Source organism: Heterocephalus glaber, unplaced genomic scaffold (assembly GCF_053883595.1).
Source record: "Heterocephalus glaber isolate CG9 unplaced genomic scaffold, H.glaber_assembly_v1.0 deba00001687, whole genome shotgun sequence".
In the NCBI taxonomy this organism is placed as follows: domain Eukaryota; kingdom Metazoa; phylum Chordata; class Mammalia; order Rodentia; family Bathyergidae; genus Heterocephalus; species Heterocephalus glaber.
The window spans coordinates 4196266-4210676 of NW_028258412.1; the positions used below are offsets into that span (position 1 = coordinate 4196266).

Genomic DNA, 14411 nt, shown 5'->3' on the forward strand with positions numbered 1-14411 from the left:
GGGCCCAACCTCTCAAGTTGCTAGAGCCTTTTTTTCCAGAGCCAAGACCCATTTGAGAAAAAGAAAGCCAATTCTTTTTTATTTCTTTTTAGAGTAAGAAAATTTATTAGAGAATAGGAATGAGGAATAGGAACAGTTTCTAAGAGACAGGAGAGGACCCGAAAGTGGGTTGCCCAAGAAAGCTAATTCTTAAAATGTTTGTGAACCAAGAGCATCAATTGAGCCAAATTCTTTCAGCAGGTCTAGGGGAACAAGGCCTCAAGACCAAGGGAAGTTTCTAGTGGGGAAGAGGGGTTAAAGCATTAGATCCCCTTCATGAGGTGCGTGTTTCCAGCACAATATTCCTGGCCACATTCTGAAGATGCTCACAAATCCAAAGATGCTCTAAACAATAGCAATGCTAGAGGAATAAAGCACTCCCCAGTGACTTGGCTTAAATAGGGTTTATGTTAAGATGATCAGCATCCAATACTGAAATCTGTCATAAAGTGTTTTTGACATATTTAACAATGAAACTGCTTTGCCCTGCGCCCCCAACCCTGGACAGAATTATACCAACTTCATGAGGAATTTAGCAAGTTTGAGCCGTGAGGGTCCAACAATGATTCTAATAAATTGGGTTTTAAATTCTATATAATTTCTTAACTATCTTTTACTTTATTCTCAAGTGCACGTTCCAACTCACAACTGACTCACATGAAGGAGCTGAGTTTGCAGGCTCACGGCCACAAGTGGGAATGAGAGCCACCACCTCCATGTGCATTTATGTAGTAAGGGGCCTCACTGTGCTGACACTGGGACCACTGTGTGTTCGGGAACCTCCTGACTGGGAACTTCAGAAAGCACTGAGATCAGGGAAAGAACAGATATCAGCCAAGTTCTATCCAAGGAGTTGAGGGACAGGCAAAAGTTAAGATCCCAGACCAAAGAAGGCTATATGCAAGGTGACTAGTCAAGGTGAATGCTCCATGTGAGTTTTTTTGGCAAAAAAACAAACAAGAGAAGGGCTCTTTCTGAGGGTCTGGATCAACAAAAATAAATCTGATTCCTGTTTCTTACTGGTGCTGGTAAATCCTTGTTGGAAATGGCAGCGCTGTGCCATGAGCTTAGTGTGAATGTGGGTAATGAGGCAGCTACTCTGTGGGGTGAACGTCAGCTGCTTCAAGGGAGCAAAACCAGGCAGGGTAGAAGAAAAGAGATTCAAACTGGCTGGAATGGTAACAGGGGTGAATTCTTAGTGGCAGTAAAGGGTACCTGACCAGTAAGAGAGGGAACAGAAGTGGGTGAGAGGCATGGAAAGAAAGGTAGGATGTAATCATAACCCTGACTAAATATCCATGGCCAGCTTAAGAATAAGGGAGTGAATGAGGGCCTTCCACTTTTGCCATTTTATCATCCTGCTCCAAAGATCCAGAACTTGGAGTTTTACCATTAGTATGAGAAACTGGGGCCAAGGAGGTTTTCTACTGGCTGGTCTAGAAAGCAAACCTCAATTTACAATGTTGTCTCTAAGGGAAAATATATTCCTAATTCCAAACAATCAACTAGAAAAAATTGGGGGCACAATCCATTCATAAGTTGGAGTCTGCCTATAGTTTATTTTATGTCTGAGATAAGGTTAAAACATTTGATTGCCTTATAAAGAAAATATGCCCTCATCCTCTCAGAAGGTTTGTATAAAGCTAATTAGAAGCAGACCTGCTGCAATCACCAAAAGTAAGCAATTTTAGACACAGAGTCTTTACAATGGTATGTGCCAGATGAACACATTTCCTTCTGTGCCACAGAACCCCATTTGCTGCCACTCTCCAGTGTTTAAATGGAGTGCCTGCCTCTTATTGGGGCATTTGTCAGACACACCTGCAGGGCTTCCAGAGCTGGGCCTGCTGGCAGGACAAGAGGTGACTACATGGAAACCACTGAAAAACCCTGGACATTCTTTGGGTTCCTTTTCCCACAGGGCCTCAATGCCAACTACAGACAAGTGTGGCCCAAGGCAAAAACAAAACCAGACACATGCAAGAGGCAGCCAAGGAAGAATCCATCCCCAAGAGAGGGGAGACACCCACTGACTGCGGAGCCTGCTCACTGGCAGCAGGGAGGAGCTGAGGGTGTGCTGGCCTTCTGCTAAGGAATCACTCAAAGCTGCCTAAAACTTACAAGGAAAAAAATAATTCACTGGTAGGTTGGCAAAGAAGAAGGCATTTCTAGGATCAGTGACAATATTAGCTTTACTCTGTCCACAGGAGAGGGAGCTAAGACTTATTGAGTCAAATGCACCTTGGTCTGATAAAGTCAGTCTAAAAGGACAGTGAACCAGGTACCATCTCCGAAAACTATTATATGAGAAAGGATACAAAACCACTGAATATTTTACAGGTGACAAATTCTCAACAAAAGAGAAATCAGAACATGTGAAGAGATTAATGTCTAAAAAACTATTTTGATGAAGATAAAAAGATGAAGGAATAGCTTTTGATAATATTATTCCTAATTCTAGGCCTACACTCCTCATGCATATAAAGTTTTAGAAAGAGGGGAAATGAGCAAAGTCCCATAGAATGGCAAGTCTTACTGTTTCTAGTTCTTTCTGAGTCTCATCTTCCATTCTCCTAATGTCTTCCATTGTCAGGTCAATCCACTTGTCAATCCAACAAAAAAGCTGGCGATGGAAGTTTGTAAATATCCTTTTTTCTTGCTTTAAAAACAAAGAAGAAAAGTAGCAAAAGATGGCAAAAACCTAAGATCAATGACATATTAACTTTACATGTTGCAACCCATGAAATTTACATATACCTCTTTTGAAAAGACCACTCTATATGGACCAATGGAAATCTTACTTCCACCCTATTATAATTTTATAGAGGAAAATGAAAAGAAAACTTTCTCTATGAAATGGGAAATAATCTTCCCTGCCAAAGGTGTAATGATCTAGTAAAAACTAAAAAACTGTGGTGTGCACAATCTGATCTAACATACTTCTGCTGGACCCAATCTATTTTTACCTTTTCTAAATGTCATCAAGCAAAGGGCAACTAGACTTTTTTCTGCTATGAAACTAACGTCATTCTTCACCTCTCTGCATTTCAAAGGAATACCAAGAGGTAGAATACAGCAAAGGTCTGAAAGAAAATAGCCCTGGATTCTTTGGGATAAAGATGTTTTACTTAAAGTAACAATTATGTATCACACACATACACATTCCATTAATTTCCTGTGCTACATGTTACTGTCACTATAATACATATAACCATATATACAAACAGTGGCTTGAATTTCTAAATTATTTAAATTGTATTCAATTTTCCCAATAAGAGAAAAGCAAATAATGAGTACTTCTGGACAATCTTCAACTTCTTAACATTTTCCACGAAAAGAAGGGACTTCACCAATTACACATGTGATTTTTATTTATCAGAACTAGATTGGTAATCTATTATTATAATCCAAAAGGAATGGAGCCAAAATTTAGGGTGCCTAACATGGGCTAAATGCAAACAGGCCCAAGAATAAGCAAGGTTCTCAGCACTTTAGGGTCCCTTTCTTTTCAAATATTACAGTAGCTACAGTGTAAAAGTAGAAAAGTTAGGGCTGGGGATGTTGTTCAGCATCGCCATGCCTGCCTAGCAAGCACCAGGTCCCAAGTTTGATTCTCAGTAAAGAAAAGTAGAAAAGTTGTAGTGAAACAGACACAAGTTGTGGGAATCAGAGACAGAATGGAGGATTCTTTATAATGATAATGGCATAAATATTCATACTACAGGAAAAATAAATACCAAGGAAACTTTCCACACCCCTTGTATATTTATAACAATGTGCATTTTTGTTGTTTTTGTGGTGCTAAGGATCGAACCCAGGGACTCTTGCATGTTAGGAAAGCACTCTATCATAACCACGTCCATCTATACAACTGCAATTCTCCTTTCTTCTTAGATCTGATTGCCTATGTTACTTTCATTTAAATAAAGACATAAAAACAGACAATGAGAATGTGAACCCTAAGATCATATCACTTTAATTCAGAGTACACCCATGTTCAGTAATAACATATAAAGAATCCACCCCACATGATAAGGTGTTGTCACAGAGGTGGGGGGCAGCCAAGATACTGTCACAGTGGTAAAGGAGCTCTTTAGCAGGCAAAGGCTGCCCTCTCCATCCAGCCAGGGACAGGCTGTCCCCTTGGGGACATACTGTACATGAAAAGGACTCTTTACAGAAGTGCCATGTGACCTATCAGGAAATCACATTGAATAAAAAACTGCTATGGACTTCCCCAAAGGAAGCCCCTTAAAACCTCTTCCAGCATCAGTCGTTGCTGTTTCTAGGGTTAAAAAAAAAAAAAAAAGCAGAAATGAATTTTATAGGAACAATAATTTTCATCTCATAAAGGAGGAAAAAAAGTAACAGAAAATTTCCATTTAGAATTATCTTAAATCTTAATCTAAATTTACTTACATCACCACATTTTGAACAGATTTTACCTTCTGGATGAAGTTTTCTACTTTGTTTTGCAGCCCCCACCACTTGAATTTGATGGTCACCAGCTTATAGGCACACATTTGAGGACAGTCAGGGTTGTTTGCCAGCTCCTTCTAGATGAGTAAAATTGAAAAGGAGAAATCATGACTTAAATATTTATATTTTGATTAAAAGTGACTGTTGTGTAACATCACCACAGACATGAAAAAAATTAAAGTCTTGTGTGTTTAATTCAGACATATGGAAATTCAAAATTATTTTAGCAAAAGCAGTGGCATTCCCCTTTGCAAACCCTCCTTCCACAGACCAAGTTACTTTCTACCTCTCAAGTTTACAGGTGTGAAGCTCTGCCTCAAATGACGGTATTCAGAGTTATTAAATCTCAAATTCTATTCACATCATTATCAATAGTGAGCCTTTAATATGTAAGGATTCTCCTAACAACATATCATACTCCCACTGTGGATGTGGTAAGGTAACAATAAAAAATGACAGTAAGTTTAGTCTTCTGTGTCTTCCAATATTAGCAAGCAGAGTGGCACTATTGCTGAACTGAGGTATTTTCCTAGCTTTTTTCCTCCTATCAGGGATCAAACTCAGGAATTTGTACTTGCAAGGCAGGCTAAATCCCTAGCCCCTGAACTGAGGTATTTTCAACAGAAAGGATAAACGAAAAGTGATGTAGCACTAAAAAATTATCTATAATTACCAAATATGTAAGGCAAATCTTACACACACAATTTTAATTTCCACAAATGCTTACCCCTCATAGTTTAAGTGGTGTCGTCAGGGAATCAAACCAAGTCTTATATGGAAAAAACAAGGGAAAATATTTTTTTTAAAAAGGGGCCAGGGATTTAGCTCAGTGGTTCTGCTGCCTGCCTCGCAAGTGCAAGGTTCCAAGTTCGATCCCCAGTACCAAAAAATAAAAAATAAAAAAATAAAAAAGAATAGAACTGGTGGGACTATCTAGCTTAGAAGAGACTACAAATACAAAATATAATGTCTGTAATTTACTTTTAGAAGATGACAAAAAAGACACAATTAGAAACTGTAGTAACAAATGTCACCAAAGGTTCAGAGTATAAATATTCACTCTGCATGTTTAGGTTTTGCCCCAAATTTTAAAATATGGAAAGAGAAAAGAGAAAGGGGGGGGCCAAAAACAGTACAGCAGAGTGTTAACAAATGAATGCAAGTGCTAGCGTCCACTGTTCTATTCTTTCAGCTTTTCCAATGGTTTAATTTTTCAAAGTAGAAGCGGGATAGGGAATTGCAGCCTGTGGTACTATTGATGATTTCTGTGTAACTTGTGAGTGTAGGCCCTAACTTAACGAGAGCAATACACAAGCACATGTACTCGCAGGAAGGAATGAATGTTTTCACTGCAGGTCAACATAGCAGATGGGGTCACTCCCGAGATGATATAGGCAGAGACTCAAATCTCCTGAGCCTACCCAGAAAGATCCAGGGCAGACACGGTATAGAGAACAGACACAGGCATACTTCTGCCTGCAGGAGCTCACAGTCTAGCATGGAAGGCACACATTAGAGAATGGCAGAATGTAGAGGCAGACTGTAGGAAAAAATAGTAATTCTGTAAGCTCTAAGTCCTAACATTGGTGTGCCTATAAGACAAATCAAAAAGCAAAACAAAAAAACCTCTTCAACTGCATTGTCTTAGGACTGTCCTGAGGAATAAATATAGCAGTGTGTAATTCCTACTACTTGAAAGAACTCAAGGGCTTACTACATGTTAGTTTTCTCTCTTCATATTCTTTAATAATAATCACATTCAACACTTTGAATCGACATGCAATTTTAACCAAAGTGCCATATAAAAGTAGAAAGTCTCATATACTATGGAGACCCATTTGTAAGAACTATAGACTAAGGGTAGACAAATTCTTGCACAAGGGCTCTTCCTTTCCCCACCATTCTCAGCTCCGCACATCGAGTCCAGGACCTCACTGTCAGTCACACTGCACATCACTGTCACTCTTTCAGCTTAAATGTGCACATCCCACTTTCAATAAATTGTGTGTAAGCAAAGAGCCTTTCCATTCAAACACACAAATTCAAAAAATGATGAGTTTCTGGTACTAGGGACTAAATCCAGGGCCTTTGCATTGAGCTACAGATCTTTTTAGTTTTTAGTAAAGCCTCACTAAGTTGCTAAGTTGCCCAGGCCAGGCCTGAACTTGCAATCTTCTTGCCTCAGCTTCAAAGAGTGCCAGGATTATAGGCACGGACCTTCATTCCTAGCTTGAATTTCTAGGTCTTATTCTAAAACCTAAAGATTATTGCACATTTATGCAACATCAGACTACTACATTTTCCTCAATTGGCTAGGATGTCTGGGTCTTAAGTGAATTTAGGGATAGGCAGTATGAAAAATATCCTATCATAGTATTAATGGGACCAAAAGTTCGGTAGAGTAACACATGACTGATCAACTTTTCTTAGGACATCTGTTCTGAAATAACAGTTCAACTTCTGAATAATAACCCGGGGTACAGAGAGACTCAATCAATGAGGTAATAACAGCAAGCCTTTAAATGAAAGTATCACTGCATACTGTCCTTCTGGCAGGTTAAGTTCTACATCAAAAAAAGACTGTGGAAGGCTTAGCTCTTTTTTTTTCTACAAGCTCCTCCCCCATTAGAGTTCCAACATGGAAATTTAGTGTGTGTGTGTGTGTGTGTGTATGTATACATAAACATATACACATTTTTCCGTAATTCATGGAACAAATTTAATCCATTAAGTAATAAGTGGGCACCATTTACACCTCAACTTGTGCTAGGTATTGTCAAGGGACATAAAAATAGCTCATAGAGAAGAACATTAATTATGTATAAACATAATGATAAAACATCATTGTTGCCCTTGGTGCCAATAATCTCTTCCATAGGGGACACTCTTCTATTGTAGATGCTGTGGCCCTGGACTAAAAATCATACAATAACATCTATCCCTCTCTTTCCTTGACTTGCTGGGTCCTGGCACTAAGTTGGGCTCCTGTGCGTGGAAGAGACCAACCAGCCCTCCACACCCACAGCTGGCTTCTAAGGGTCCAGCTTTACTGAAATGATGACAAGGTTGATCTTTCAAAGATCATTTCTTTCAGTAAGCAATGAGCCAATACTATGGTACTTTCTAACCCAATGAGTGTTCCTGAAGACACTCCTAAGCAACACAATTTGAATATATACATACACTTACATTGTGAAATATACTTGCCAAGCAGGAGCACTAAACTAGGAGTAAGAAGACCTGGGAGGCAGTTCCTGTTATTCAGAGTACTTTTCTGTAAACTGGGCAGAATCCCTAACTTCTCTGGACCTTGACTCTGAGGCTATGTGTGAGTGGAAGGCTACATCCTATACGTTTTTTTCATCCTCCACTGAAGCAAAACCTTAAAAGAGCAGAGGTGAGTGAATTTAGCAACTCCATGGCTTGGATGGACTGAGGGCTGCAGATGGTAAACACATGGCCTTTACATTCCATGGCTTATCCTAAAACTTCCTATAATTTTGTATTTTCTTCCACAACATACCCGGGCTTAACAAAATACTCCCTTGGCCCACCTACCCAGGCTCAATTTACTCTATCTCTGAGTACCTCTCCACACCACTGATTGATTATCCCTAAGACACCTTCCAGATTAAACATTTAAATGTCCTATTAACTCTGGGCTGCTTCATTTAAAACCCTGAATGGTTGGGCACCTTGTTCCCTATGCAAACCTCAGGCATTTCTGGTAGAACACCAACTCCAGAATTCTCCCACAATTCTATAAAAACTGGGGATGAAGCATGATTTTAATTAAAGGAGAAATCTGAATTTAACACAAACACGTCTCTACCAAACTTGAGCGCCAAAAGCAGAGTGCACAGGTGACCTCAGGAATTAACCAAGTTTCTCACATGCTTTATATTGACTGGCAAACTGCTCAAATCAATTAATACTGGTAATTTATTAAGTAACACTAGCCTATAAAATCTATTTTAAAAATTAAGTGATGGGACAATAAAAATGAGATCTCTAAGCTATCTCACCAGATCTAAGATGCACACTCATTCTCAATCTGCATTTTGTTTTCCATCCAATTTACAATTACTAAAAAACAACACAACAACAAAAAACCTTTCAGGGAAGAATTTGTAAACCAACTAAAAAACAAAGGAGCAGACAGCCTCCTGCTTTTATTTCCTGCCCTATTCTCCACAGTATCACAGAAAGTGATTTACAAAAACATAACCTCAGATAGTTTCAGGAGAAAGCTGAAAACACACAAACTACATTTTTTCAATTATTATTATTAATGCATACATGATATTTAAGATCTTATCCAATTCTAAAAATGACACACAGGAGTCAACCTTAGTTTGAAATATGGCTTTCAAACCAGTGAATAAATTAAGGAAGAGGCTTTAAAATTCTCCATACTAGATATGAACAGAAAATTGTTGAAGTGCTAAATGTGGTCAGCAAAGCCTTAAACAATCCTTTTGGTACCATCTTTCTGGGGTAAAATTTGATACTATGTAATAGAAATTCCTAAAGCTGCGCATTCTTACCATGTACCTGTAACCTGCTAATTCCACTTTCAGAAATGTATCCTATGGTAAAGGAATAGCAACACCATAGATTTGTTTGTATGAGCAAAAACCTACACTTATTAATTATTAACCTCAATCCAAACTCAACAGTGGCAAAATACTTCACAGGCCTTTCAAACAATGTGCTATTATAGGCACAGCCATGAAAAACCATCTCTGAAAGAATATTTGGGGATACCAATATAAATAGGTATCTCTATATAGTATAAATATTTTATAACAAAATAAACTACAGGAATCAGGAACTTTACCAAACAGTAGTAATTAAATGGTGGAAATACAATTAATTTTGGTTTTGTACGGGTACAATTACTTATTTTCAAAACTCACGTATTTTATCATCAAGGGTACAAGGAACCTAATGCTTTATAAAAAATGACTGTAGAAACGTTTTGGTCCTTAGCCATGTATTTTGGGATAAACATTTGCTTTTCCCTAAACTGTCTGGGCACTATTTCAAACCTTCATTCTTTGACTACAAACAATTTAAAATTTTTTTTTGATGTTCAATAAATCAAAGCTAAACAAAATCAAGCTAAAATCTGAATTAAGATTTTTATTAGACAAGTTTAGTCCAGCTAACATTTGATTTTTCCTAAAAGAAATCATTAACTCTTCAAGATTATCAGAAACATTTTTGTGAAGAAACATGTAACCTTCAAAATGTGGAAAAATCTCAAAGGAATAAATATTTGGGACTCTACAGAAACCAAGAAGTTCCTGCATGTGTGCCTAGTCTTCCGGAGGCTCACAGCCTGAGACAAGGAATAGCTGCCTCTCTGGCCTTAAATAATACAATTTTGTTTTTCCAATTTTTCCCTCTTCGTTGCAAAACAAAACACAGACACAAACAGACACACACAGACACACACACACTGTACACACAAAAACAAAAGAAAACAAGCCAGGTGTGGAATATGTCTACAGTCCCAACTACTGGTGAGGCTGAGGCAGAAGAATCACCTAAACCCAGGAATCTGAGACCAGTCTGGGCAACACAGTGAGACTCCATTTGAAAACAAACAACAACAAAAAACACAAATACAGCCAAAATCTGCTTCAAACCAATTAATCTAAGAGCAAACAAACTATTCTGCTGATAAATGAGTTGTATATAGACTAAAGCTTGTAAATTTAAAAGGACAATTTTAAGAAGAAGGTAAAGATTGGTTGGGCAATCAGAAGTTCTATAACGAGAGACTTCTGGGCTAACAGAAGAACTCAAATTATATGATTTTTTTTCTACATAATTTAAAGTCAGCTGCAATATAGCAAGCACTAGTTAGTTGTGAAATGCTTCCAAAATTGTATTTAAATGGTTTGTATATTCACTGAATTCCTTACATTTCATGTTACTAACTATAAATGAAGCTCCCAAATCATGTTTTTAATTTAACAATGCATATTAGGTTACACCAAGGTATGTGGATGAGGCCTACAGGGAAGTAATGTATACTACAGCCACACAACATAACTAAACAAATGCAGTGTTTTAACTAAATGGTAAGCAATCGGCCTATGTTATTCATAAAAACTAGTTTCTTGAATCTGTGACAAACAAATATATACAAATATAATAAGAAAACTTAAAAAAAAAGAATCCAATGGAATTCTGGAAACTCATTTTCTAAAAATGTAGTGCTCTTACAGTCTCATAAAACATGTCAGTTTTACATACACTTTTTCTGATTGAAAAATATGTTGCGACGAACCGGAATAGTATAAGTTACATTTAACCTGCATTAATACTCTGCAAGGACAAAGCAGTTTCTGTAAGGTTCACACTCTAAATATTAATTTTTCAATTTTAGGCAATCTGAATGCTCAAACCCAGTGACTGATTTTGTAATGTAAGTTTCCAACACAGATTTCATTAAGAAAGTTAAAAATAAACACACTGCCAGGGCTGCCACCTATGTGTGCACCAGAAAGTATCAATGCAAGATTACAGAATATACGTGAAGTATGTGTACTGAAATATCAAATGAAAGCCCATTCTCCAACTCATAGCGATTCTCTCAACTTTATTAGGCCAGCTATTTACTTTGGTGGCTGTTTGGACAGACCTCCACTGGATAACTGATTTTTGTTTAAACTAATTCGGTTTAATCCACCAAATACTAAGCACTCACTATGAGCACACATCTCTCTGTACTAGGCACAGCCACTTATCAGGGTAAGGAAGACACAGAACCTACGGTTTAAATTCAGAAGATGGGTGGGAAAAAGAAGACAAAGTGAACATGTAAGCTATCAACCAGGCTCAAGACACACCAAGTGCCAGAAGCAGGGCAGCCATAAGAGTCTAGAGGAGTTCAGAGGCAGGAGATTCCCACCTGCTTGTGCAAATGGGACATGTTTAAATAGTAAATGTGAGATAAAAGTTCAAAATGTCAACTTAACCATAGGTTAAACCAACTTTACCCAAACAGGCAAAATGAAACTCAGGCCAGTCCCTGCCCATGAAAGGATAAGCAGTCGGATTTTCCATGTTTTTTGAAAACTTAATTTTTGTGTAGTTCACATCCATTCTACTAATCACAACTATGACTTGTGCTTCATGTGTGTCCATTTACCACAGTTATAACAATGTACAAATGGAACCACAAGTTCACACTCAAATGGAACTCATGGAGAAAACATAGTGTCAGAAAGGAACTCTGCAAGAGGCCCACTCTGCCAAGGTCACTTCTGGAACCCAGGTAAGACATTTCAGTCACCCCTGCCTGAATCCTGTAGCTCTTCCTGGGAAGAAAGAGAGATATTCCACAGCCACAATAAGCCCAGAACTAATCATGTCTCTTGGGGCACTTAGCTTCTTCAAAGACAAAAAATGACTTGTTTGGTGTTTTCTGTAGGAGAATGCAGAAGTATAATTAATACATAGTAAGTGCTAAATGCATATTTTAAAAAAATAAACAAATCTTAAGTCACCAAAGAACTAAAAAAACAAAAAAACCCTTGCCATATTTTCAGGTTACTTTATTATACATAATCCAAAATGTGACCTAGCCAGAAAGTAATTATTAAGCCTCTTTATGTCACCTACTATAGGGTTTCAAAGGTGAGATTATAGGAGGGAGCATATTTTCAAATGCCTTCCACATCCTCCCCAGGCCTCACAGACATGTCTAGACTAGGAGACAAGAGAGGACCATCAGTCATCCTGGTAGGATGGCTACCAGGAAAGGACACTTCTCATGAGCCACGTGAGGAGTTTCTGGGTCTCTTTCCTGCCAATCTCTATCTCAAAAGAGCTTTCCACAGCTGGATTTCAACTTCTTAACACCCCACTTCCATTCTTCCTAACCCTAGCCAACAATCTTGCAGTTTCTTTATCTTAATCCTCTGACAACCAAGGCTATCATCTTTTCACAGATGTGGAGTAGAAAGAGAAGGAACTCTTGGTACCATGGCAGGAAACAAATGAATGTCTCTATAACTTAAAAAGTGGCTACCCTCTCTGGTCTAGAGGATACAGAATGTCCCCCCCTAAGGCCATGGTCCTTTCTAGAATAAGCCTACAGTATGACTGAACAAGGCAAGAGCATGACATACTGAAAGGTTGGGCTCCCACTGCTAGGGCTTGTGTTCAGACAAAGCTAACAGAACAAACAGGATGTGTCTTTATGATTAAAAAGAGGACACCATGTAAAGATAATATAAAAACCACTATAGTTTCTAAATCAACTTATTTGACCCGATCCCCTTTTAATCCAAGATTCAGAGAACTGGCTAAGATTTCCAAGACTTGTTGAACACTTTAAGGGACAGATGCCATCATATGCATGTAGACATAGAAACTTAATTAAGTCTTCATGCAGTACCTGGCTTAAATGGAGAAAAATGAGGCCTTTGTGATAGGATTAAAATGGCACCATGATCTTCAAAGGTAGTGTTTCAATTTGTTAAGATGACAACTTCTCAAGGGCTGGGGATTTAGCTCGGTGGGCACAGCGCCTGCCTGGCAAGCATAAGGTCCTGAGTTCAATCCCCAGTATAAAAAAAAAAAGACAACCTCACACCCAGATCAGAGAAGGTAAACTGGAACACTAAAGAGAATCCATGTGTGAAATGTTTTGGATACAAGATCAGACTAGGTAGCTATGTCAGTGTTGCAACACACATAAAGCCCCTTGAACATAAAGCAAATAAAAACATGTATACATGTATACACGTATGAACACACATGGACATGGTGCTGTAGAAAAGCAAGACATTCACACCCATCAGAAACCCACAATTCTGTCTTGAAGCAAAAATCTTAACCAGGTTATAAATTGCTATCATATTACTATACACACAGTCACTTAATCAAGGGTTGAGTCCTAAGTAACAAAATGTGACTCATGTGTTCAGATTTTTAAAATTCTTTTTTCAGAAGAAAAATGAATATCTAATCAAGCCTGTGTCTGTAGTTTAAAAAACAAGAAAAAATATGTATCATGTCACAGGAGAGAGAGAGCGAGAGAGAGAGAGAGAGAGAGAGAGGCAGAGAGACAGAGAGAGACAGAGAGACAGGCAGGCAAGCTAAGTCTATACTCTTAATCACTGTAGAAAAAAAGGAAACTATTTCCACCCCCACCATCCTTTGCTAGAGAAGGCTCTCTAAACTGTATGGCCATCTATGTCAGGCACTTATTAGACACGTACAGCCACAGAGGATAAGAACAGGTGATGTAGGACATCTTTAACAGTGCCAGATGCTAGAATGAGAGGAACTGCTAGACAGTAGACCGAGATAAAAAATAACTGTCATAAATAGGGTGGCATATTCACAGATCTCATCCACTCCAAGACATGATGAGGGCTGCAAAGTTTATTTTCAAAGACAGAAGTATGATGATAATGATAAATGTTTACTGAGCACTTCTGTGCTGGGAACTTACTTTTATTTCATTTAATCCTCACAACTACTTTCTGAAGTAGTTACCAATGTTCTTTTTAGAGATGTGGAAATGAGCTCAGAGTTAAAAGTTATTTAAGTCACAAAACTTGTGTAGGTTCACTCAACTGCAATGATGCAACATGGCCTAAGAAGTAGACTGGTGAGTTGCCAGGCACCAGCTTAAGAGTCAAACTGCTACATCACCACTTCTCACCTACCTCTAAGTAGCACTAGATCAGGTGTTACTGAAATGGCAGACACCATGCAGCTTCTCCTACAACCACTGCCTGTGTTTCTAAAGTCATGATTCTCATGGATAAGGCAAAGCAGCTGTACCTGCCCCACAGGAAGGTTGGGAAGATTAAATGTGACCTTGTACAGTATCTGGCACCAAGGAAGTTTCTTTTCCCCATCTA

The 14411-nt window shown here is 38.3% G+C and overlaps 1 protein-coding gene across 4 annotated transcripts in view; it reads right to left on the reverse strand.

Annotated features, from left to right (window-relative positions):
- The window catches only part of Pitpnb (phosphatidylinositol transfer protein beta), an 80759-nt gene that overhangs the window by 20678 nt on the left and 45670 nt on the right, over positions 1 to 14411 (reverse strand). For 3 of the 4 annotated variants that reach the window (XM_087198500.1, XM_004843360.4, XM_004843361.4), the window contains exons 9-10: positions 4485 to 4595; positions 2576 to 2698 (exon numbers count right to left, since the gene is read on the reverse strand). In XM_087198500.1, the coding sequence (XP_087054626.1) occupies positions 2576 to 2698; positions 4485 to 4595 (234 nt within the window). Of the gene's footprint in view, positions 1 to 2575; positions 2699 to 3984; positions 4325 to 4484; positions 4596 to 14411 lie in introns of those variants that run through there. The other variant, XM_013071980.3, reaches the window with a different exon arrangement.